The 27,613-nt window shown below is 37.5% G+C and overlaps 2 protein-coding genes across 2 annotated transcripts in view; both read right to left on the bottom strand.

Moving 5' to 3' along the window:
• Window positions 1–665: 665 nt before the first annotated feature.
• On the bottom strand, window positions 666–20,767 carry LOC124797359 (syntaxin-1A-like). Its single transcript, XM_047260780.1, has 3 exons — window positions 20,589–20,767; window positions 1,674–1,796; window positions 666–877 (listed from the first exon to the last, which is right to left on the bottom strand). Exons 1-3 carry the CDS (start codon window positions 20,697–20,699, stop codon window positions 824–826), a joined length of 288 nt encoding a protein of 95 aa, XP_047116736.1. The 5' UTR covers window positions 20,700–20,767; the 3' UTR covers window positions 666–823.
• A 16-nt stretch (window positions 20,768–20,783) lies between these two features.
• LOC124742726 (syntaxin-1B-like) overlaps window positions 20,784–27,613 on the bottom strand; it is a 70,270-nt gene continuing 63,440 nt past the window's right edge. Inside the window, exons 5-6 of the mRNA XM_047248808.1 lie at window positions 21,205–21,396; window positions 20,784–20,884 (exon numbers count right to left, since the gene is read on the bottom strand). Of these exons, the coding sequence (XP_047104764.1) occupies window positions 20,784–20,884; window positions 21,205–21,396 (293 nt within the window). The remainder of the gene's footprint in view (window positions 20,885–21,204; window positions 21,397–27,613) is intronic.

The raw sequence follows: 27,613 nt of genomic DNA on the forward strand, positions 1-27,613 counted from the left end.
AGTTCATGGGTTGTTAAAAAGAATAACTAGGCTATTTATCTAAAAACTGTCATATTTGGCACTTTTGGGCATAAGTGAAACTAGATGATGTTCAATAAATCGTTATTATTTATTCTATAAACATTCCAAACAACAAAACTGAATAAGTAATTTTTATTTGCTAAATTCAAGTTCTTTTACATAGGTGGAAATTTATCACAGGTAGGTGTGAACGTTTATTTATAAAACTGTTGATAGATTTATGAAAAGGATGGATTGCTACTCATCATATAGCAGCGACATTGATTCAAAGACAGGCACGACAAAAAGATTGCTAAACATGTAAGCTTTTGGCCAGGAGGCCTTCTTCTAAAAAGACAACACACATATACACATTCATGCAAACAGCTCACACACACACACACACACACACACACACACACACACACACACACACACACACACACACACACACGCGCGCAAGACCACTGGCTCTGGCTTCTGGCTGCCTGTGCCAGACTGGCCCTGCACCCAGAGACAGTGGTTGTGTGTGTTTGAGTTCCATTTGCGTGTGTGTGTGTGTGTGTGTGTGTGTGTGTGTGTGTGTGTTTGTGTGGGGGGGGGGGGTCTTTTTTTTTGTCAAAATAAAGCCTTCTGGTTGAAAGCTTAAATGTTTAATAGTCTTCTTGTTGTGCCTGTCTGCAACTCAGCATCTCTGCTATACAGTGAGTAGCAATCTATCCTTTTGATAATACTGTCATTATTCCATCCTGGCTTTTCCATTGTTTCGTGTAAACTACTGATAGAGATTATTATGAGAATCTTGGCAGTGAGACCTCTGGTATCATACTAGTATCAGTATGACGATGATGAAGACTATTATTGCTCCAGCTATAACCTGTAACAAAAGTTCTTGAATTCAGTTATCATTAGGAAATAAGACATTGTAAATATTCATGTCAGTGAAAATAACATATTACTTTCAACAACAGGTTGTAAATGCCTCGGAGTTAGAACTTTACAGAAGTATTCAGGAGGAATAAGGCTCAGATTTAAATTTGGCTAAACCTTTTTAGTGAATGCCCGCATGTATTCCTTGAGTGTGGCGTGGCTGATTTTTTTTCCTCATCCTTGTCTTATTAAGAAAGTGCACCATTTCTAATAACTGCACTGTTGACAAGACATTAAAATCAACACTTCCTCTTATAACTTAAACATACACTCTGTTGTGTTCCATTTTTTTACTTTATAATATGTGTCTGTTTCTGCTCTTGTAATGCTTTCACATTGGAAAGAAAGCTCTGAGTATTTAAATGATCTAATAGATTACAATCTTTTACAGTTTGAATTTTGATGAAATTAATTGTAACAAAGAAAGTATGTAGTTTGAATTCTTGGAGGTATCCAGTATATGAAGACCTTGTCCTCACCTCTGTCTAATCTTTAGTATGTGCTGATGCAGTTCACATCAGACGCTCAGCACAAGCTAACAGAGAGAAAGATATAATTACAAGAAGTGTGTAATCTTCTTTTCAGTAGTAGAATTAAACTGCTTACTTTCAGTCAATTATTTAATAACTTTTGTTCAGTTACTTGGGAGTTCATGTGGAAAATGGATGATGATATTACCTCCTCACAGTTTAAAAAATTACTGCAAGTCTTTGAAAATGAGGAAACAGCACTATAATAAATACCTTGTACATTAAGTTTCTTCTTTTTTTCTTTTTTTTCTTTAATTTCTGCATTCTTCGCTTTGCGTTCTCAGTATTGTCCTCTGCGTGCAACACAAAGTATTCAATACAGTCAATAGTTGCACCCTGAAATTACAGTAGTAGTAGTTTATTCATCCAGAGACAATTTACATTGCATGGATTTCGTCAAAAAAATACATAGTATATATATACACACACACATATAGGGTGCACAATACTATACAAAATACAGATGTGCATAGTAGACTACGTAACATCAGACCACATTGAAATAGCATGTACAACTTTGATTATTTACATTGATGTATGAGAAAGACTTTTTACATGGAATACACAGTTGATATTTAGATATAACACATACAATTCTATCACTATTGTACATATTATTTATTTAGATCATAGCAACAGTCAGATAAAAATTACTATTGGCACAGAGTACATAAATATAATTGTTTAGTGTGGAGCTATTCCAGGTATTCTTTTACACTATAATAGCAGTTGGTCATTAAAAATTTGAATACTGCTTCTTTAAATGAAGACAATTTTTTTATTTCTTTTATCTTTAGCGATAGTTTGTTATACAATCTACTTCCTTGTATGTTTGTTTGTTTCTGTGCCAAAGCCTTGTTAACTCTTTTTATATGAATGTCATTGCACTTTCTTGTGTTGTAAGTAGATCCGAGTTGGATTGGAAATTGTTAATATTTCGTTTTACATTAATTACGCTTTTCTGTACATAGAGGCACAGTAGGGGTAGAATATTCAGCTGTTTAAATAATTGCTTTGAAGGAGTTACCCTTGAACTGTTGGTAATTATTCTAACAGCTCGTTTTTGTAGAGTGAAGATGGTTTTGAGATTTTTCTTACTATGACCCCAGAAGATGAGGCCATAGGTAATAGCAGAATGTATATAAGCAAAGTAAACAGCTCTGCTACATTCCCTACTACATACAAAGCTAATAACGCATAAAGCAAAGCAAGCAGAGCTTAAATGAAACAACAAGTTTACTGTTACCAGTCACCGTTTACTTATGTGAGAGATACAGGATATGGGATTTCCAGTCTAAATTTTCATCTATATGTACACCTAAGAATTTTGTGGTAGCAACTCTCACAATTTCTTTATTTTGTATTCTGAGATCTAGATCAGAGTGTGACTTTGCTTTCCTGTAATGGATATAATTAGTTTTAGAGATATTTATGGTTAATTTGTTCACTTCAAACCAATTTTGCAAATATTCTATAACTCTGGTTGCAGATGTTGGCAATACCCGGTTTATGTCAGTTACTACAATGTTTGTGTCATCCGCAAACAGGGTTATATGAGTACCATTTACTGGAATCTTGATATCATTTATGTAAAGAAGAAATAGGAGAGGTCCTAGAACACTCCCCTGCCGTACCCCTATTGGTACAGTCTGAATATCCGATCTGTAAACAATACTTTGGTTTTTACTGTTTGTTGTTGCAATTTCTACTACCTGTTTCCTATTATGGAGATATGACTGAAACCACTTTTTAGCTACTCCTCGTATACCGACATATTCTAATTTGTCTAGCAGGATATCATGTTGGACAGTATCGAATGCCTTTGATAGGTCCAAATTTATTCCTATTGTACTGTTGTTCTTATCTAGCCCCGTTACAATATTTTCAATGAATTGGGTGATGGCTAACTCTGTACTCATTCCTTTGCGGATGCCGTGTGGGTTTACAGACAATAGATTGAATTTCTCGAGGTAATTTGTAATTCTGTTTTTCATGACTGTCTCTATTACTTTTGAAAATACCGATAATAAAGCTATTGGTCCATAGTTTCCCACTTCATGTATATTGCCCTTTTTATACAATGGTTTTACTTTTGCAATTTTTAATCGTTGTGGAAAGACACTTTCTGAAAATGATATGTTTATGATGTGTGAGAGTGGGTCTGATATGACACTAGCACATCTCATCATGACTGAGCAAGGTATCTCGTCAAGCCCCGAGGACATTTTATTCTTCATTGTTTTTATTATTTGATTAACTTCCAATTTGTTTGTGGGAGGTAGCAATAATGAATTCACACTTTGTTCTTCTGGGATTGGTGTTCTACTAATCTTAGGACAATTTTTATGCAGATTGATTGGACTATTTATGAAGTAGTCATTAACGTAATTTGCTAAAGTACGATTTCCGACTAGCACACCGTGATCATCTTTTAAAACAAAGTCATCTGGATTTCTAAATGATTAATGGAAAATCTCATATAAAGATGTGAAACAAATACTAACAAAGAGATAGAGAGGCTGGCCAGTACTTACCTCAGCTCAGTACAGCCGATAGATACACAAAAAACAGAACTGTCAGAGGGACAACTGACAACCATGCCTCCATCCTTGCTACTCTCCCTGTTTTCCTTTCCCTGTTGCTTCATGACCTGGGTTATGAGTAACTGAATCCACTTTCCCTTCTTCCCTTTCTTTCCCCTCTCTCCTCCCTGATGAAGGAACATTTGTTCCGAAAGCTATGGAACTTAAATTTCCGGTTCTGTTTTTTGTGTATCTATCGCCTGTACTGAGCTGAGGTAAGTACTGGCCAGCCCCTCTATCTCATCTGGATTTCTAACATTTTTGCTTGGGCCTATTTCTTTTTTTACTACATTCCATATAGCTTTTGATTTGTTTACTGACCCAGCAATTACACTGTCATTGTGCATTGTCTTGGCTTTTTTGATCACCTTCCTGTAAATTTTCTTGTATGTCGTAACATAATCTGTGAAGTGTTCATCTTTGTTATCTTTTTTGAGTTGACTGGTATGTTTTAGTGTTTGACTAGATACTCTAATAGCAGGTGTTATCCACTGGCTTGTGTTCCTAAGCATGACATTGATCTTTGTGAGCTTTTTTGGGAAACACATCTCAAATAGGGACATGAATGTACTAGAAAAAGCATTGAAAGATTCCTCAGTTGTAGTTAGTGAAAAGACATCTTCCCAGGTTTCATTAGCTAACAACTGGATGAAAGTATTTACTTTTTCTGTATAGAAGTGCCTTTTGTATCCCCACTTATATTTTACTGCCTTGGGGATAGAGTAATTTATGTATGTTAATAGTGTATTGTGATCCGAAAGACCTAAGTTTACGTTTAGTGGCTCAGTGATACTATTCTCCATATTTGAGAAAATATTGTCTAAAAGAGAAGATGACAGTTCTGTTATTCTGGTGGCATCTGTAAAGAGTGGTTTCATGTGGAAGCTGCTGAGTATACTCAAAAGCTGTCTTTTTTCATCACTTTCAATTAACAGGTTAATATTAAAATCTCCACATAAAAATAATTTCACTTCATTACTATAAAAAGTGTTCAATGCTGCTTCTATTTTTTTGAAGAATATGTTTTTGTCACCCAGTGGATATCTATATACTGTAATGACAACTAGTTTTTCACTCTTCTCCTCAGTTTTTAACTCTATGGCACATGTTTCAAAATGTTTTTCTATATTTAGATGGTCCAATTGTGTTTTCACTTTGAACTGCAGTCCTACTCTAGAGTAAATGCATACCCCACCATTTCTAAAAACACTTCGGCAATAATGTGTTGCTAAATTAAACTTGCTTATATTTATGAGACTTAATTCACTAGCCTTGCACCAGTGTTCAGATAAACAAATACAAGAGACATCAGCAAGATTATTTAAAGCTACTTCTAGATCTAGTACTTTGTTTCTTAGGCATTGAATATTCTGACACATTATCCTGACTGTTTTGCAAGTATTTTTTCTTTTGTCATTACCTGGTAATGTGCTGCTTTTTCCATAGTAGTTGTGACTTATCTGCAAATTTTCTTGCTGATTTGTCACAATCTTCTCCATTTCTTTGTCTGAAGCCATAAAAAATCCTTATTTAATGATGTAGATATACCTTGTCTTTGACTCCTCCTTATGTAGTGTTGTGTTGATGCAACTGTTGTTGATGGTTTTGTTGCTGCTGCTACTGTTGTAGTTGGTTCAGTTGCTGCTGCTGTTGTTGCTGCTGTTGTTGCTGCTGGTGCTTCTGTGGCCGGAGGTGGTGGTGGTGGTGGTGGTGGTGGTAATGGTAGTGGATGTGGTGGTGGTGCTGACAGGATTCTTCGGGCTGTTGGTTCAGTAGTAGGTTCCTCTGTTGCTACTGTTTTTTGGATGGTCCATTTGCATGCTGCTCCTGTTTTTGCTGGTGTTTCTGCTATTGGAGATTTATACCATCCCAGTTCAGTGGCTGTCACTTTTTAATTGCATTTAATTGCTTCCCTTATTAAGTTTCCTAACCTGGCCTTTCCATTTCTGTTAAGGTGAAGCCCATGTTTCGTAAAACATTCTCTGTCAAGTGTGCTTGAGTCAATTAATTTCACATTGCTCAATAGCCTGCAACTACTTTTAAGTTTCGCATTAATTCTGTGAATTTCCTTATTCACACATGACCATTCAGGTAAATCATGCCTGTGGGTATAGTTCACCAGTAAAATGTTTGTATTTGACAGTACTAGCAAAAGACTCAAGAGCTGTTTATACATTTTCATAGCATTGTTTTCATAAATGTCTTTAGCTCCTGCGCAGATTACAACACTGTCCTGCTTGTCATAGTTATATTTTACGATGTTTTCCGTCACTTCTTTGAAACCAGCACCTGGTTTAACCATGCCTGCGACTGTCGTTGATTTACTATTTTCTTGCAGTTCTTGAGAAATTCCTTTGGCGTGACTGTCTCCAAAGATGTTGACTTTTGATTCTTTCTTCTTTGTCACACACTTCGGTTTTTGTTTATTTGTATTTTCACTTTGTTGCAAAACGTCGTATTTGTTTTTATCGCAAAATGTGACAGATTTTACAGAGTTTGTTATTCTTTTAGTGGACAATGGATTACCTTTTAGCGACACTTTTATCCACTCGGACGTTGTTTCACTGTTTTGCATCACTTCACTAGCGTTTTGCATATCCTTATTGCAGGCATCACTACTATTCGACAGAACACTGTACCTGTTTTTATCTGTAATTATAATTTCATTTGCTGCCTTTGATGCCTGTCTATCGCTTCCTTTCCGCTTCTCATAACTCACCAGGTTCCCGTTTTGTGGCTTTATTGTTTTATCATTTAGAATATGGCGCAACTTCTTCAGCTCACAGTTTTCATTAGTTATATACGAAATCTCACGTCTTAAAACATCTACAACTTTTTGTAAACTTGAAATGCGTTCGTTTAGTTTTTCGATTTCACTTTTACAGTTTACATAGGATTCCTTTTTTACGACAGAACAGTAACTTTTATTCACTCGTTCACTGTGCTTCACTACACTCGTCGCCATCTTACTGTTAGTTATTAGTTCACATGGAAAGGAAACAATATTTTCTTTAAATGTTTCTTATCTGTTAGGAATCTGCTTGGGGCACTGCTCTGCTCAGGATATTGAAGACATATAAAATACCAGAACAATTCCAAAATTTATCATAGGATAAAAATACAGAGGAGAAAAAACCGCACAGTTATGGTAATAGGATAAAATAGGTATTTGTTAAAAGGGAAACAATTGTCCCTGAAAACAATCATTAAGAAAAACTCCTTGCTGTGAAATATAACTGAATGGAAATTATACAGTACATACTTGAAACAAGAGTAAGATTACTTAAGGGGGGAAAACTGGAATATAGTGAGATATATACACCCCAAAAAAAGTTTCGCATCACTCTGGTTCCCAGAACTCCTGAAGGTAGATGTTGACTGTGGATATCGTACCATAGACACAGTCCCTTTGACTGTTCAGAGATGTCACGAAACCCGCCCAAAGGCACAAACAACCATGCATGAGCAGTGCCTATTAGACGGAGGGGGTCCGTCAGCTGATCAGTTCCAGTTATTCCACCAGGAAGGAGGTACACGGCTCACGTTTTCTGTAGTTCAACCATGCCTAGACGGACAATACTGCAGTTTGATTGCATCCGCATTGTTACTTAGTGCCAGGAAGGGCTCTCAATGAGGGAAGTGTCCAGGCATCTCGGAGTGAACTAAATCGATGTTGTTCAGACATGGAGGAGACACAGAGAGACAGGAACTGTCGATGACATGCCTTGCTCAGGCTGCCCAAGGGTTACTACTGCAGTGGATGACCACTACCTACAGATTATGGCTCAAAGGTACCCTGACAGCATTGTCACCGTGTTGAATAATGCTTTTCGTGCAGCCACAGGACATTGTGCCATGACTCAAACTGTGCGCAATAGGCTGCATGATGCCCAACTTCACTCCCAATGTCCATGGCGAGGTCCATCTTTACAACCATGACACCATGCAGCACAGTACAGATGGGCCCAAAAACATGTCCAATGGACTGCTCAGGATTGGCATCATATTCTCTTCCCCGATGAGTGTCACATATGCCTTCAACCAGACAATCATTGGAGACATGTTTGGAGGCAGCCCAGTCAGGCCCAATGCGTGAGACACAAGATCCAGCAAGTGCAGCATGCTGGAGGTTCCCTGATGTTTTGGGGTGGCGTTATGTGGGGCCGATGTCCACTGCTGGTGGTCATGGAAGGTGCCATAATGGCTGTACGATATCTGAAGGCCATCCTCTGACCGATAATGCAACCACATTGGCAGCATATTGGCCAGGCATTCATCTTCATGGATGACAATTCCCTACCCTATGATGCTCATTTTGTGAATGACTTCCTTCAGGATAATGACATCGCTCAACTAGAGTGGCCAGCATGTTCTCCAGACATGAACCCCATCGAACATGCCTGGGATAGGTTGAAAAGGGCTGTTTATGGATGATGTTACCCACTAGCCACTCTGAGGGATCTATGCCGAATCGCCGTTGAGTAGTGGTACAATCTGGACCAACAGTGCGTTGATGAACTTGTGGATAGTATGCCACGACGATTACAGGCATGCATCATTGCAAGAGGACATGCCACTGGGTATTAGAGGTACTGGTGTGTGCAGCAATCTGGACCACCACCTCTGAAGGTCTTGCTGTATGGTGGTACAATATGCAGTGTGTGGATTTAATGAGTAATAACAAGGGTGGAAATGATGTTTATGTTGATCTCTATTCCAATGTTATGTACAGGTTCTGGAACTATTGGTAGCAAGATGATGCAATACTTTTTTTGATGTGTGTATAATGTATGTAATTGCAGTACAAAATGGTGACGTAAACTTGCAAACCATTTGACAGAAACATAATAATAACTATACTGATTTCAGTGTAATACATAGCTCCCTATATTTGTGCTAGCTCCCTATATTTGTGCTTTGGGAAGAGCAGTTAGTAGCTAGTAAAAATGGCTAGAGGAGAGCTATATTTCTAAAGAAAGTCGATCAAATTTTAGCAGTAAAAAATTTGGTTAAAAATGATATTCGAATTCTCTATGTCCTAAAGGGGATGACAGTGTATCTACAATTAGTTCTTTATGCCAGAGAGCTCTATTTTGAAGTCTGAGTGCCAGCAGCTCTTTTGCAATGACCTCATCAGTTAGTTACTCTTCATAAGCAGCTGGAAATTGCATTGCATGCTGTCAGTGATTGAATAGTGCTTTTGCAAACTACCAGGATTCATGTACGGGAGATGCCAAACGTGACTCAAGTGCTGTTCTCTCCTGTGGATACTGTCTCCTCCCCAGGAAATACAGGATCCATCACAACTCAACAATGAGACTGTGAGTGGTGAATCAGTGGTAATGTAAGGGGTTTGATGTGCTGTCTCCACCTGAAATTGATACTGAGCCAGTGCAACACACTTCATCTGTAGGGACACCTGTTGTATTCCACGTTGCTTGGGGGAGTGGAGGACGAAACCAATGAAAAAGGGTGGAAATCAGTTCATCATTTGAGGTTTAAACATGCAGCAAACAACAGTAAACATTATGGAAATGGCACCTAGGAATGAAAGGAACAAGTTTGCTCAGTTTGCATGACTGAGGTCCTCATTCATCATGTCGAAAAAGCAGTGCCAGCAGCCATTGAAAGAGCAGAATGCAACCAGCTGTAGCTCATGACACATGGTTGAATGAATTATGCATGTCATCTTGGCTCTGCAGTTGTACTTCCCTCATTCCATCAAATGGCAGAGAAGGTTGAGAAAATCAGCTTTCCTCATAGAATTTAAATAACACTCATAATCTGCAGCATTGTCCTGAGAATTGATTGTGGCCACACAGTTTCTGAGGGGAATAGGAAGCTATGACCAGATACTTGGCACAAGGTTGAGAATTGTCCAAGGTTGAGCAGAGTCACAATTGGAAACTATTCAACGAATGTAACATATAGTTTTGCAGTTACATGGACCTGGAAATGTGTTCTAAATGGAAAATAATGTAGCCTGCCCATAGTATGTATGTTTTCTGATAGAGGTCACTCAGTTCCCATGCATCAAATTACAATGTTGCTGTCACTTGCTTCAAGGAAGATGTCCCAGTGGAGGCTAATCTTCAGAAATTGGAAAGAAAGGCATTTGCAACTGGATTGGTGGCAGATGTACTACACAGTGAAAAACCCAAGAAATATGACAGTGATATTGAGGTCACTGAATACTTAAATGCATCATTGCTTTGTTCACCAGCAAAATCGACAAGGAATTGGAGATGAACATTCTCAGAACCTCAATGTGTCATTCTTCAGAAGGGAAGTTGCTGTCCATTTCTATGTGGCAGCACCAATGAATTAAGTGATTATGATATCAGTATGTGATGTTATTTGTGCAAATAGTTGGGTGTAACATGGGATTCTACAGAATAACACATTATTTTTTAAGTGTGGAACATCCCACTATGCACACTTTAGTTTAACACATGTGCAGATGGGGTGCAAAAACCACCAGCTCCAGACATCGACAAGGCACAATGGCGATTCCACGTCTCCAGTTATGGGGATGGCTTGCTTATGTTTTGGTGTTGGAGCTCGGTGGTGCCTTGGAAGCCTCAGAGATAAAGGGTGCTGGCAAGAATGTAAAAGACCAAACAGTTAAGGGTTATACTTGAGAACTGTCATTCTGACTTTGCTGTCGAATGTCAAAACATAACATATATGTGTTACGATCTGTTGTGAGCGATCTTCATCGCTCATCATTGTAAAAATGAATATTGCTATTATAGTAGAGAAGAATTATCTCATATCTGATAACACCATTTCAATAGCTTAAATACACCAGAGTCTCTTTCAGCACCTCCCCCAACTGCAAAAGGAAAAGAAGTAACATGACATGGTTTAGTGGCACTGCGTAGCAGCTCCATTAGTGCAGTTAACTTTAAGAACAGTGGCCAAAACTTATTTAGGTGGTAAAATTGTCACACATTCAATCAAATGACAGATTGTGTATGGAGTGCATCTCACCGTAACCAACCAGAAGGTTACATTCTATTTTGACATCCTATTGCAGGACACAAATTAGAAGTGCTAAAAGGAGAGAGCATTCATGATAATAAACAAGATTTATCATGAATTTTGACAGAATAAGAAACACAATGCCTAGAGCAACCTAAGTCAGTAATAAAAAAAGATATAAGTACGACACACAGAGTGGTGTTGCTTAAATTGATTTGATTAATCGAGGTGAAATAAATTTAATTTGATTAAAACCAAATGAGTGTTGACTGACCTCAATAGTTGAAGAAAGAATATTAGTTGACCATAACAAAGATATTCATGTGCTTAAATAACCACCAGCAAGTGGCTAGAGAAAAATTTCATCGAGAATTTGGAAGAATTCAACGTTGTGATTTTGAGACTAAAGTTGCAGCAGCAATCTCTGATGGCATCCCTGCAGCAGCCAACTGATACAACAACACACTTATTCAGTACAGTGGCCTGTTGGCAGTATTTACTCATTACTAAATAAAGGCATTATTGTCCGTACTGTATGGCAGTTACTGCCCACAACATGGAACGTAATTTATTAGAAATTTTAGAAAAATTAAAAAAATAGAGAAGTTAGATGAATTCTCTAATAGCATTACAACCAAAGGTCAATCACTGTCAAATTTAAACAGACAAGGGGAGGAGGAAGTAACTACAAAAGTAAACAGGATTTCTAGTTTAGAAACAATAATATTAAATTTGCGTGTGGATTTACAGACTATGTAAATAAACACTGTAAGCTGATAGGAAATGAAGTGAATGCAGTTTAAAGGGGTACACTAAGAACCTAAGATGTTAAATAATTAAATCTCAGATACAGAAGAATGGATAGAAATACAAGAACAAAATAAAGAATTTTATGAAGTGATTGGTGCCCTGAACATTTTAACTAGTTTGGAAGAATCTTTACAAGAGCCTATAAAAAGTACAGGAGAAGGTTGAGTTTACTATTGCTACCATCAATTCTTTGGGGAATACTGAAAATTGTTGTTCTAGGGAATATATTAGAGTATAAAATGTCCAAAACAATTAATCTGTAATGAGTACTCACAACAGATTTGGGTTTATAATACAATGTGCTTCAGGAAAGTTGGATTACAAGTGGAAATACTGCAGTATATAGTGATCATAAGTTTGAGTCCAGCCAGCATATGAACCAGCGTATGAATATGAATGCATATATTAATACAATATAATAGGGAAACATTCCACGCGGGAAAAATATATTTAAAAACAAAGATGATGTGACTTACCATACGAAAGCGCTGGCAGGTCGATAGAAAAACAAACAAACACATACATACACACAAAATTCAAGCTTTCGCAACAAACTGTTGCCTCATCAGGAAAGAGGGAAGGAGAGGGGAAGACAAAAGGATGTGGGTTTTAAGGGAGAGGGTAAGGAGTCATTCCAATCCTGGGAGCGGAAAGACTTACCTTAGGGGGAAAAAAAGGACAGGTATACACTCGCACACACACACACATATCCATCTGCACATACACAGACACAAGCATGTCTGTTTGTTGCGAAAGCTTGAATTTTGTGTGTATGTATGTGTTTGTTTGTTTTTCTATCGACCTGCCAGCGCTTTCGTATGGTAAGTCACATCATCTTTGTTTTTAAATATATATTAATGGAATGTTAGTTATGAATACATGTAGTTGTCATGTCTTTCACTGTCTGTTGAAACAGCTGAGTTTATTGCTAATGGACTCCGTGTTGGATTAGGTATTCTATATTACATAGATGTGCAGTATGTGCTAATAATACGCGTATTGTTTAATGCAGCGTGTAAAGATAAAGATCTAAGATGTATCTATTCTCCCAACCCAGAAAGAGGTTGTAGTAATTAATCTAAGAGACATATTGACCATTACAGATGCAATATCACCATGCCACTCAAAAAGTAAAGAATTCATTTCGTTTTTGAGTGTCATGGGAAAAATCAACAATGTAGGAAAAGACTGATTGCTACTTACCATAAAGATAACAAACTAAGTTGTAGTTAGGCACAATTAAAAAACACAATACATAAGCTTTCAGCCTCAGCCTTCATCTTTCTCCAATGAATGCTGAGGCCTAAAGCTTATGTGTATGTGTTTTTTAGTTGTGCCTGTCTGAAACTTAGTTTGTTATCTTTATGGTAAGAAGCAATATATCTTTTCCTACATTGTTGATACCTGGAGTTTCCGTTGTTCGTTATGGAAATCCTTTATTTTCATATTGCTTTAATTTCATTACTTACTTGAGGCTCTCTGGCATTATTACTTCTTTGTGTAACATTTAGTCAAAGCTAAAGGAGACTTTTTTTTATTATTAATATGTGATGAGTGAAGTAAGCAGCACCTTCAGGCATTAAGAGTCAGCTGTTAGAGTAAATGAATTAAAGTCAATTTCTGGAGCTGCGAGCATAACACATGAACACTATTATCTCTGGAGTGTATTAATTACATCATATTATTTCAGTTTAAATATGAAGAAAGAGACAAACAATTATTTTGTCAAAGCTTTATTTCTTGCAGATCATGGAATGGATTATGAGAAATGTTATACAGTGTTGACAATCTAAAAGAAATTTATTGTATCATCCATCTTTCTACATTCAGACATTTATATTGCTGAAACCCTACCTTTCTACAGACCACTCTGCGCTAATTGCAACTTACTAACATAGGATAGCATGAGGCAGCAACGTACATATGGTGACAAAACAAATACACAATACATTGATGAAGACAAAATGTTTGTGGAAATACATATGTTAGCCACATAATGAAAAGGGGAGAGTGGATAGACATTGAAAAAAATTTAAGGCAAGTATGATGTGCTAACATGCAAGCAAAAAAAAAACGGATAGTTTGCGGAGCAACTTATCTCGCTGTCATAGCTGATGAAGCATTTGACAGATGAGGAGCAAAACTAATATAGAAGACTCAAGTTATCTCTGAAGAGCAAGTACTATTGGATAAATGATTTGATAATCCAGTAAAAAGGCAACATTTATTAAAGCATTGATGAGACATTAAGTAGATGTGTCATATAATTGTGGAGAAGAGTAAATACAGTATAAGAACAAAGAGTTACTCTCTATAGAAATTGCGGGAGAACTTCCAGCTTACACTGAAAGATGCAACTTAAGAAATGAAAAATAAATGCATTCATGTATTTCAAATTGCTCTTTTGCATGGTGTTTTGGGTTGGTGGAATTGACCGCTTTGATAGTAAAGAAATGTAAAAGTAAGTATATCCCAAGAAAACTATAATTAACAGATAATATTTATAGGAAGATAATTTATAACATCGCAAGAAACATAAGTAGAAGCTACAAAAGGTGAAGTCAGGAAACGTGTTGGAATAACTGGGTAGAGTTGATATGTTAATAGAGAAACTTTGTAATTGTGAGAATAAGGGTCGGACGCTGTGCATGCTGTTAAAGATTTAAGGAGGGTTGTACATGATTTTGTGTAGGTATTGGTGAGGTCAAGGGTAGGTGGACTCTTGGAAGTGGTGGCCTACAATTAGAACTGCTGGAAAGGAATGACCTGAACCATTAATTTTTTTAATTTTCTTTTTTTACATAAAGGCATGAATACAGGGACACTCGCTTAGAAGAGTGAAAAAATATGTACACTGTATGTGCCCACACAATGAAATGTAAGCACTGCTCTTACAATAACTGTTAGTCACATTGTTGGATTGTTCTCCAAAACAGTTAAAAGGCTAATAGACTTATCCAGGCACTGATGATTCTATGCATTCACATTTCTGCACGAGTCTGACTTATCAGAAATCTGAGATTTGAGCTTGGAGAGAATGTTGTGAATTTAAATGTCAGCATGTAACTCCTTGTGGTAAAAGTAAACCTAATCATTTTTCAGTCTCAATAGATTTGAGAAACTTTTGCTCCTGTGATAAATAATTTAAGAGTGAAAAGGAAGAAAGTTACATTTCAGTAACCACGATACAGCCTGATTAAGCAGTTCAACTATTTACTGTGCTCTTCTGTATAAAAAAGAAACAATATCCATAGTAATCCCATGCAAAGGGAGCAATAAAATGCAAAATGGAAAAATTATTTAATATATAATAGAATGTAATAAGCAAATAAATGATCAGTTGGAGACAAATATTTTGAACAAAGTTTGTTAGATGTACTTCTATCCTTTATGAAAACAAATAGAATCACTCAATGAAGACTTATTTTAAAAATAAGATTGGATTCTGTCTTAAATGACTTTGAGAGAAAAATAATGAAATAACAATAACTGAAATGAATTGAATGAACATAATGTGCAGTGGGGTGCACAAGCCAACGGCTCCGCACACTGACAAGGCGAAACTTAACATATACATGTTGCAGTCTATTGTGAACTACAACTTATGAGTGATATGTGTCACCTGTCATTGTAAAAGTAAATGTACTGCAGAAACATTTCCATAATAATACAGAAGGATTCTCAAAAACCTAATTACGTCATTTCAGCACAGTAGAATTCTCACAAACCTGATTACAGCATTTCAGTAGCTCAAAGAGATCATAGCTGTCTTTCAGCATTTGCCCCAACTGCAAAAGTAGAGGAAATCACATGACGTGGTTTAGTGGCACTGAATAGCAGGTCCACTACAGCAATTAACTTCAAGAACGGTAACCGAAAATTATTTCAAAGGTAAAGTTGACACACTTGACAGATTTCGTAATGAGTGCACCACATGATAACCAACCTCAAGGTTACATTCCAACTTCCCCAACGTTGGTGGTTTGCTGTAAGGTTATGATGACAGATAAATGTGATTTGTATCTTAGCTCCCAGACTTGAAATGTTTAACTCTGGGCAAAAGACAACCCTTATTATGAAGAAATTTACCAACATCCTCGTAATGTTGTGCTATGGGCCAGTGTTACCAGTGACCTTACCATTGGGCTTTATTTCTGTGATAGGTCTGTGAAGGGCAGTGTACCTCCAGACATAATCTCATTGGCTGTTACTTGAACTCAACAAAGTTAGCATGCTGGATGATATTGTTATGCAACATGATGATGTGCCTGGACACTATTGAGCTCCTGTTCGAGACTAGTTGAACAACCAGTTTCCATTATGGATTGGTTGCGGAAGGCCTCTCATATGGCCACCCAGAAGGCCACACTTAACAATGTGCAGCAATAAAAAAGATTTGTGCAATTCAATGGCTTCTGCTGAAGAGATGAAAGAAAAGATTACCAGTTCCCCAGAGAATGATCCTTCCCAAAATGCTGCACTGAGTAAGCAGGAGCACATGGCATCAAATCCAACTATGTGCTGAGAATGGTTTTCAGTATACAGAGAGAATTTGAAATATGTAAGAGCACTTGTTTCTGTGTTATTCCATTCTTGCATGTAACATTTTCTGTTAAATACAATTTCTGCTAGAGATGGGGAGTTGTTTCATGTTCCTGTTTGCTTTCATGTTGCTTCTTGTTTCAATACAATAACATTAAACATTTCTGATCGTGACTTGTGGAACACCCTGTAGAGTTCCCAATAAATGGCTAAGGAGCAGTGCACATCAAAGGCTGCTGCCCAGGTAACTGTGTGTGGGGTGCATAAAGGGAATTTTTAGGTTACATAATATTTGTTCCTGTCAAGACAGTGATAGCTATATGAGACCCTGAAGTATTCATCTAAGGTCCAAAGAAATGCCCCCCTCTCCCCTCCCCCCCCCCTCCCAAACACGTGAGACTATTAAAGTACTAATGGTTAACTAATGAAGCATTCACAACAAAGTGACAAAATTTGAACCATTTCTAAGAAGCAGTGGAGCTTATATAATGCTAGATACAGAAACATGACTAAAAATAATTGAGAGCAGTGAAATTTTTAGGGCAAGTCTAAATGCATACAAAAGGATAAACTTAATTGTAAATGGAGTCCCTCTGTAGATGAGTGGTCAGCAAAGTTAGCTGTCAGGGGGAGGACTTGGGCTTGATTATCAGTACTGCCAAGGATTTTTCTTTGATGGAAAGACTGGTAAGGATGCACTCAAGCTCATGATGATAATTGAAGAGCTACTTGATTGAGAAGAGGCATCTCCAAGGTCTGAAAATTTGGCAAAATGGCTGGGAGACTGATTTGCTGACTCCTACCCATCCATACCACATTGACATGGCAAAGGGTGGCACGACAGCTGGTCAACATCCCTTGGGAATTTAGGGCACGGATGAGGTGCTCATTTTAAATGAGAAATGGGGGTGGAATATTTCTTGCAATAGAAAAGTAGCTCAATTTAAGGAATATAGACACTGAAGCTGCATGCAAGATGGTTTGGGCAAGACTCAGTATCAAGGGTGAGTATAAATTTGTGATTGGATCCTTCTACCAGCCACCAGATCCATTCCCCAATTTAGCTGAAAACTTAAGAGGAAACCTCAGCTTGCTGGTATGTATGTTCTGTAATCGCATTGTCATCATTGAATGAGACTTAACTCATCCAACAATTGTTTGGAATACATACAGTTTTATGAGTGGTAAGTGTGATGACACATCCTACAAAACAATGTTAAATGCTTTGTTTGAAAACTACCTAGAATAGATAATTTGGACACCTACTCATGAGAGAAATATATTGGCATTAATAATACCGAGCGAGGTGGCGCAGTGGTAGCACACTGGACTCGCATTCGGGAGAACGACGGTTCAATCCCGTCTCCACCCATCCTGATTTAGGTTTTCCATGATTTTCCTAAATCGTTTCAGGCAAATGCCGGGATGGTTCCTTTGAAAGGGCACAGCCAATTTCCTTCCCAATCCTTCCCTAACCCGAGCTTGCGCTCCGTCTCTAATGACCTCATTGTCGACGGGACGTTAATCACTAACCTAACCTAACCTATTGGCATTAATAACGCCAAATTGACATAACCTCTTGGAGGATACCCACCATGACCATGGGACAGCTGCAGCAAGCATGATTACCAAAACACAAAGGGCAACTGAAACAAGTAGAAACAGTTATATATTCAGAACACTGTATAAGTAGGAAGTGGCATCATACAAACCTGTAGCTCTAGACTTGAGAATGTGGAGGAACTGTGGCTCAAATTTAGAAGAATAGTTGACTAAATAATAGATAGGTATGTAGATGAAGATCAGTTCATATTGGATGAGATACCCCATGGTATACATTGTAAGGAGACTTACAAAGAAACATTGACTAACACAGAAGAGGCATGAAACAAAGCATGGGCCTATAGATAGAGAGATGCAGAATGTAACACATTTGGCTGTCAAAAGGGCAATGCATAAAGCCTTCAATCACTAGTGTAGCAGAACGTTACTGAAAGATGTGTCACAAAATAATAAGAAATTTTGATCACATGTAAGAATTGCCAGTGATACCAAAGTTAATATCCTAAGCAAAAGCAGAAATGGTAAGATCTGTTTTCAGATGTTCATTTACAAAGAAAGACACAGGAATATAGTCTCAGTTGAATACTCACACTGCAAAGAAGAGTGATATATACTGCCTGAAAAAAAAGTTAAGTACCCAAATGACGTAGTCAGACGTCAATGTAACTTCATACACATAAGTGCCATTGGTAGGTATGTGAATGATTATTAGAGTTGCAATTCTCGGTGACAGGTAGTACTACCACCAGACAGTTTTAGTGTTGTTACAAGGCATGGCAGAGTATATTAGGGCCATGAACAGCTTCAGATGTTGAGTGATCACTGTGAAGGACATGAAAATACTGCATACTCATGTGATAGAGTATGATCAGTACCTGACAATGTTTGAAAGAGGAGGCCCCTCATTGCGGGTCTCCATTTGGCTGGGTAGTCAGATTGTGCAATACCCACATTTTTTAGGCTTTTGGAATACTCACCATAAAGGTTTCGGTCGACCATGTCTGCTTACCACGGGAGGATTGCCAAATTGTGCACCCAGCACCTCCTAGCCCATTCCCACATGTACCTACCATCCAAATAATGGACTACCTGCAATATTCTGTGTCATCTCACACCATTGGTTGGATACTAGCAGCAGCCAGACTATGGAATTACCATCCCATGTGTAGGCTGCCATAACCAGCACAACACAAATATCTGAATTTGGAATGGTGCCATGACCAGAAAGCGTGCACTGCTGATGAATTGCATCAAATTGTGTTCAGCGATGAATTGCAGTATTGATAGATATTAGTGTCTGTGTTACAGGGTTAATCATAAAATATGGCATACAACTCGAACAAAAGAAACTGTGCCAAGTAGTTGAAGAAAAACACAGAACACAACTTTCCACAAGAAGGGAAGCACAAGTGATCCATAAAACTACAATCCAGTAAGTAATTCTTTGTTTCTCCTCTCATCCAAAGTACCTTAATTTGTTTGTCATGTAGGAGGTGATATCCTGTTGGGTACCAGTCAGTAAAAGAATTATGGAGAACAAACTAGGTAGCTAAGGAGGCCTGCACAATATCTGCAGGTGCACAATGGATAGTGCTCTTATATACTGTGATCTGAAAGGCACAGGCCCATGCATAATTGGGATGAGAAGTGACTGGAAGCATGGGACAAGCTTCACCTGACAAGTGGGAAAACTGAGCCCTTCTCATTTACATCCTTATCAAGCACTACCCTTTAACATATGAATCCCTTCTCTCACAAGAGGACTCACCTCCATGCAGTATTTATGGTTTATGAACATCTGTGGCTACCATTTTGGAAGGATGTGTCCAGTATTCACATGTTGGCAGCAAAAAATGTGGGTAGAGACCCTCAGCTGTCCATTTTGAGAAATGGCACAAATAGTGTAATATGTGTTACAAAGTTTTGCATAACATCCAATCTCCTGTATGAATTGTTAGGAAGGTACTCTTAGTTTTTTCTGTCTTACAGACTGATGCCAACAACCAAACTTTACAATTTGTATATTTCACTCATTTCAAGTTTGGCATTCTTGTCTTTGATACAGGTAAGAACAGATAATGTGTGTAATTCTCTTCTTCATTATTCTGATTTGGTCATACTCTTACCACATCATTAGGAAGAGCCATAATAAGTTTTATCCAAAATTTCAAATTTTTTATTCCAAAAATCTTTCAATTTGTATTATGAACCTTCTAATAAATAATTTCATTTCTGTGGTTGATAAAGAAATTTGTTACAAACCTACTCATAAATAATGGTACACTAAAATTGAATCTTTAACAGTTGAATTTTAACATGAAAAGTGTGTTGCAAATCCCAGTGATTCATCTAATGTCTTTGATCAACAGAAAAACTCAAACCAAATGTTTATAAATAATATTTTATATACAAGTTGTATGTAAAAAGATTTTGCACTGTTATGAAATGAATTCTGAGAAAAAAGACCATTGCTCTTGAACATAACTCTGTATACATCTTGATGATTATTCTCTGAGGCTGCTTCTTATTCCAACATTTCCTTATCTCAGAAAATAAAGAAGAGCCATCCAAAGATTACAGCCAAAATTTAATGTGTATTTTCTATAATAAAATTTGTGTACTGAGCTAATACTTTTTATGCACGTACCTGCCTCTCAATCAATGTTCCAAGTTCAACAAACTGATCCCTCATCTCACGGACAGATTTCTCAATCTTGAGAAGCTCTCTATGCCTTGACTGCAAAGGATCTATTGCCATCTTTGCTTCAGCAGTAAGAGCTAAAATCTTTTGGAAAAATGCTTTGTTTTGTCCATTAGTAAGTACCAAACCACTCAGTTTATGTCAGTAAAACATGATGTTTTTGCTTACATTGTTTGAAAATAATGCTGTATTTTCTTCTGCCAGCAATTCCTCTAATTCTTCATGTGGAACTATAACATTCTCTACGGGGGTAAAAATACAAGGTGTTTAATGGTGATCAAGTAGTAATTTATTTACATTATTTGTGGTTATAAGCCGCATTAGTTTTATACGTGTATGTAAAAAAATAGTATTGTAATGTATTGTGCTTGAGCCACTTCTTTTATCTACAACAAATTGGTATCTTCAAAGTATAATTTTGTATTATATCTTCATAAGTAGAAATAAATTACTACATTTCCATTAAAGCTTTACTTTTTACGTTATTGCCATCTGTGTACTTAAACTGTGTATGTTTGAGAAGTCTGATGGTAATGAATGACAAAACAGGGACTGTTCTTACTTATCCTCAGTTGTTGCTTAAGCAGAGCAGCAGATTTGTCCTTATAATTTGATATCAGGATAGCATAGCTTTCATATACAGCAGAAAACATATGCACTAAAGATGAGTATTGAACCTTTTCTATATTTCTCAAGACAACTGACTTAGGCTTAGAATCTTCAGTTTGATCTTTCTTTATATCTTCTTCCATTTCTGAAATGAGGAAAACATTTTTTGAACAACTTTGCATTAGTAAATACTTACAAACCACTGTAACAAAATGGTGATAACCTCACCATTGACAGTAAGCTCCATCCACTGTTACAAAAGACAAACTCTGTCAGGTGCTAAGAATATTAAAAATTTGAAGTTTTGTTCTGTTCCAGTATGGACTATTATCAGCAAATCTTGACAGTGAAACTAAGCAATAAAGTGAAAAAAGTTTATATTTAATATAAAATTGCAGTAAACAGTGGCACTTCCACTTAAAACTAGTTTTATCTCTAAAACTGTAGCACGCGCAATATTGGCACAGTCTGGATATAAAAAATGAAGTTGAAATTTCAATCATGTAACTTCATTCCTTCTCTGACCATAATTTTCTTTTCTTTTCCTGAACATAAAAGTAATAGAGTACTCAGAATTAGTCATAAGTACTGAAGTGTCACAACTTGTTTTTGATATTATAAGCTACTGCTGTATGCATGGAATGAAATGCTACAATGCTGTCAGTTGTTGATTTCTAATTCAATTTATTTTCATTGAGTCACATTCATCTATTTATTTTTTATGTATTTGCAATATGCCTCCACTGCAGTATTTTTAATGCTATATGTATGTATTTTGTGTGTGTGTGTGTGTGTGTGTGTGTGTGTGCGTGTGTGTGTGTGTTTTGTATGATTATGATGATGATGATGATGATGATGATGAGAGAAGGGAGAGGATGAAACGCAGTGCCAGCACATTTTTACTACTCACGACTAGCACCAAAGAGGCCACCAAGCTTAATGTCACCATCCAACAGACGGCTTACCATCAACAGTGCCAAATGCCCTCACCTCATGCTTTCAGTCAAACTTGTGTAAAACAAGACATTGGTACAAAGTCTAGTGATCAGGAACTTGATGCCACTACTTCTCCTACACTTTGCAGTTAAATACTCTTACTCTCCTGGCTCCACAAACCACAGCAGGTTTTTGGCCTCATCAAGTAGCCTCTTCTGCAGTATTCTGTCTTCCACATCTTTCCTTGCTCCCACTACCTGGAGATCCTTGGCAACCTGGTCTCTCCATCTCATTTTCAGCGTGCCTAGAGATCTTCATCCTTCTGGTTTATTCTCTGAGACTTCGCTCAGTAAAGATCCCTGCTCTCTCCTACAGACATGGCTCGCCCATCTTAGCCTTCTTGTTTTATGCTTCTGCAACTACAAATGATTCATTGTATAGCTCTGTGAGCTCCTTGTTCTTTCTTCTTGACCATTCTCTTCTCCATTGATTGGTCAAATATCTTTGGCAGGATTTTACTTTTATTTATTTATTCTCCATATTTCTGCCCCATATAGTAATACTTATCTTATTATGGTTTTACACATTCTTATTTTGGTTCCTCTTGAAAAAAATTTAGATGAAGGTAGTTTGTTGTGGGAGTTTGATGCTCTGGATGCAGCTTTGATCCTCACCTCTATTTCTTGCTTCTCATCATTTTTATTGTTTACTACTATCCCCAGATATTTAAACTCATCTACTTCTTCAAACATATGGTTATTGATCTGCAGTGTTTCCTGTCTTTTTGTTCTGTAATTTCTTTCTACCCTCGTGAATTTAATTTTCTCATCAGTTACTTCTAATCCAGATTCCTGTGCCTTGTGAAAGAGCCTTTTTGCTAGTATTTTAAGATCACTTGGATTTTCAGTGATTAGTGCTACACCATCTGCAAAGGCCAGTACCTTTATTTTTATTCCTCTTTTAATTCCTTCTTCTGCTTCACTTTGCTTCACTTGCTGTGTCCAGCACTTTCTGTATTACAGTGTTGGACAAGAGGGGTGATATCCCTTCTCCTTGCCTGACTCCTGTTTTTATGTCATATGCCTTGGAATATTCTCCATCCATTTTCACTGCCCCTTTTGAGCCCTTCAGTGTCACTTGCACAAGATATATGATCTTCTTTGGTATTCTGAATCTCTACATTTTCTCCCACAACTTATCTCTGGATATACTGTCATGGGTTTTCTTGAAATCAACAAATTGTATTGCCATTGTTTTGTTATACTCCCAATATTTTGATATGTCTTCTTTCAATATGAATATGTCATCAGTAGTTGATCAATTCTTAATAAATCCCACTTGTTTGTCATTTGTTATCTTTTGGAAATGCGGCTCTAATTTTGTCTGGAACATCTTGGAGAATATTTTACAGGTGGTGCCAATTACTGAGATGCCTCAGTAGTTCCTGCATTGTTGTTTGTCACCCTTTTTGTGAATTGTATTATTATCAGTCTTGTTCACTCCTCTGGCATTCTTCCTTCATTTCAGATGGTCATAGCAAGTTTGTCTTATTTGTTTTTCAATTTTTATTCCTCCTTTTTTAAACAGATCAGCTGTTACACTATCTCTCTCTGGAACTTTGTTGTGTTTTAGTATTTTGGTTGAGTCTGTTGTCTCTTTCATTGTCGGCAGATCCATGAAGGTTTCTACACTCTGATACTCATGTTGTTGTTCTGTTTCTGCACTTCTATCTCCAACATTTAGAAGCTCCTCAAAATATTCCATCCAAAGTTCCATACCTTTGGATCTTTCCAGAACTGTATTACCACCTTTATCTTTATTGCCACACATCCACTGTATATATCTTTTTCTGAAATATCTGATCTATCTGTAAAACTCTCTTGCATTCCCTGCACTTTTATCCTCCTCTGCTCTTTCGATTAGACTATCCACATGTTCTCTCTTTTTCCTTCTGAGAAGATTTTTAGTTTATCTTGTAAAATTTTAATGTGCTTCTTTACTTTCATTGGAATCCTCTTGTAGGTGGTTTTCCTTTGCTGCTGTTCTTTATTTCACTTCTTTTGAAAACCACAAATTTTTCTTCCTTCTTTTTCTTTATTTGCATACTTCTAGTGCTGCTTGTTCGATATTTGTTTTTATCATTTCTCAATGATCTTTGATGTCATGGTTGTCTTCTATTGTTCGAACATCAAATTTGTTTTGCAACTTAATGACAAACTCCTGTCGTTAGCCTTCAATCTGTCTATGTCAATGTTATGGACGTTTGTGCTCTTTCCTCTCCCTCCCCTCCCCTTGGCTTTTCTGTGGCTGTTCTTTGGCGTATCTCTGTTACAATAATGGTCTGTCCCTGCCTCGGCTCCCCTTATGGTTTTCACATTCATTATGCTGCTTTTATGTTGTTGATCTACCAGGACATGGTCTGTTTGGTTTTTAGTTCTTCCATCTGCTGATACCCAAGTTACCTTGTGAATGTACTTTCAAGGAAAGTGTGAGTTCATAACACTTAAGTTGGCTGCACTTGCACAGCTTAGTAGTCTCACTCCATTACGTGTAGGGGCTTTCAATCCCAGCTATTCCTAATTACCTCTTTGAGAATTTCATAAAACTGTCTGTCTTTTCGGCCTCCGCTTCCTCGGTCAGAGCATGTAGTGTAACTATTGTTATATTTGTGAATCTTCCTTTTAGAGTCATGACAGGTATTCTATCATCAGTCGGTTGAAAATCAAACTTTTGTTGACCATAAAACCTACTCCCTTCTGGTACTTTCCATCTTTTGATCCACTATAGTATAAAATGTGCCTGCCCATTTCCATTTTTCCTGTTCCTGGCTATCTAATTTCTTGCAGTGCTACAAGATCCAATTCATATCTGTCAAGTTTTTCTGACAGAATATTGTGAGCTCCAGGTTTGCCAAAGTCCTAATGTACCACGTCCCAAATCGTAAGTCCTTGTTCATAAGCCATTTTCTGTATTCCTTGTTTCTATTTTCCTCTGAGGCATTTTCTTGATGTTCCGTAATAAGATTTTTTTTTTTATGGGACAGGTTGATAGCCCAGTGCCCAACCTGGAGGATCAGTTATTTTTTTCATGGTAAGTATATTTTTTCACTACCCTCCAACTCTGCTGGTGGCAGAGTGTTCCCCAATTCCAGTGGGGGTCACGCCCAATGGAGGTAACTGGCAATTCCCAAACGGAGCAGCTAACTGCCAGCAGTGAATTTTGTTTTTCCAACACCAGGAAAACTTTTTATATGTGTGAGGGTGGGATAATGTAACATTTATTAGTCTGTCACATTGTTGTTGTTGTTGTTGTTGTTGTGGTCTTCAGTCCTGAGACTGGTTTGATGCAGCTCTCCATGCTACTCTATCCTGTGCAAGCTTTTTCATCTCCCAGTACCTACTGCAACCTACATCCTTCTGAATCTGCTTAGTGTATTCATCTCTTGGTCTCCCTCTACGATTTTTACCCTCCACGCTGCCCTCCAATACTAAATTGGTGATCCCTTGATGCCTCAGAACATGTCCTACCAACCGATCCCTTCTTCTGGTCAAGTTGTGCCACAAACTTCTCTTCTCCCCAATCCTATTCAATACTTCCTCATTAGTTATGTGATCTACCCATCTAATCTTCAGCATTCTTCTGTAGCACCACATTTCGAAAGCTTCTATTCTCTTCTTGTCCAAACTACTTATCGTCCATGTTTCACTTCCATACATGGCTACACTCCATACGAATACTTTCAGAAATGACTTCCTGACACTTAAATCAATACTGGATGTTAACAAATTTCTCTTCTTCAGAAACGCTTTCCTTGCCATTGCCAGCCTACATTGTATATCCTCTCTACTTCGACCATCATCAGTTATTTTGCTCCCCAAATAGCAAAACTCCTTTACTACTTTAAGTGCCTCATTTCCTAATCTAATTCCCTCGGCATCACCCGACTTAATTAGACTACATTCCATTATCCTTGTTTTGCTTTTGTTGATGTTCATCTTATATCCTCCTTTCAAGACACTGTCCATTCCATTCAACTGCTCTTCCAAGTCCTTTGCTGTCTCTGACAGAATTACAATGTCATCGGCGAACCTCAAAGTTTTTATTTCTTCTCCATGAATTTTAATACCTACTCCGAATTTTTCTTTTGTTTCCTTTACTGCTTGCTCAATATACAGATTGAACAACATCGGGGAGAGGCTACAACCCTGTCTTACTCCCTTCCCAACCACTGATTCCCTTTCATGTCCCTCGACTCTTATAACTGCCATCTGGTTTCTGTACAAATTGTAAATAGCCTTTCGCTCCCTGTATTTTACCCCTGCCACCTTTAGAATTTGAAAGAGAGTATTCCAGTCAACATTGTCAAAAGCTTTCTCCAAGTCTACAAATGCTAGATACGTAGGTTTGCCTTTCCTTAATCTTTCTTCTAAGATAAGTCGTAAGGTCAGTACTGCCTCACGTGTTCCAGTGTTTCTACGGAATCCAAACTGATCTTCCCCGAGGTTGGCTTCTACTAGTTTTTCCATTCGTCTGTAAAGAATTCGTGTTAGTATTTTGCAGCTGTGACTTATTAAGCTGATAGTTCGGTAATTTTCACATCTGTCAACACCTGCTTTCTTTGGGATTGGAATTATTATATTCTTCTTGAAGTCTGAGGGTATTTCGCCTGTTTCATACGTCTTGCTCACCAGATGGTAGAGTTTTGTCAGGACTGGCTCTCCCACGGCAGTCAGTAGTTCCAGTGGAATATTGTCTACTCCGGGGGCCTTGTTTCGACTCAGGTCTTTCAGTGCTCTGTCAAACTCTTCACGCAGTATCATATCTCCCATTTCATCTTCATCTACATCCTCTTCCATTTCCATAATATTGTCCTCAAGTACATCGCCCTTGTATAGACCCTCTATATACTCCTTCCACCTTTCTGCTTTCCCTTCTTTGCTTAGAACTGGGTTTCCATCTGAGCTCTTGATATTCATACAAGTTGTTCTCTTATCTCCAAAGGTCTCTTTAATTTTCCTGTAGGCAGTATCTATCTTACCACTAGTGAGATAGGCCTCTACATCCTTACATTTGTCCTCTAGCCATCCCTGCTTAGCCATTTTGCACTTCCTGTCGATCTCATTTTTGAGACGTTTGTATTCCTTTTTGCCTGTTTCACTTACTGCATTTTTATATTTTCTCCTTTCATCAATTAAATTCAATATTCCTTCTGTTACCCAAGGATTTCTACTAGCCCTCGTCTTTTTACCTACTTGATCGTCTGCTGCCTTCACTACTTCATCCCTCAAATCTACCCATTCTTCTTCTACTGCATTTATTTCCCCCATTCCTGTCAATTGTTCCCTTATGCTCTCCCTGAATCTCTGTACAACCTCTGGTTCTTTTAGTTTATCCAGGTCCCATCTCCTTAAATTCCCACCTTTTTG

The sequence above is a fragment of the Schistocerca piceifrons genome, chromosome 1 (assembly GCF_021461385.2).
Source record: "Schistocerca piceifrons isolate TAMUIC-IGC-003096 chromosome 1, iqSchPice1.1, whole genome shotgun sequence".
Classification (NCBI taxonomy): domain Eukaryota; kingdom Metazoa; phylum Arthropoda; class Insecta; order Orthoptera; family Acrididae; genus Schistocerca; species Schistocerca piceifrons.

Coding starts and splice junctions, on each gene's coding strand:
- LOC124797359 (XM_047260780.1), bottom strand. CDS start 20,699: ATGGCAATAGATCCTTTGCAGTCAAGGCATAGAGAGCTTCTCAAGATT. Junction 1,797..20,588: donor GAACATTGATTGAGAGGCAG/GTACGTGCATAA, acceptor CTGTAATTTCAG/GGTGCAACTATTGACTGTAT. Junction 878..1,673: donor GAAGAAACTTAATGTACAAG/GTATTTATTATA, acceptor CTTTTGTTACAG/GTTATAGCTGGAGCAATAAT.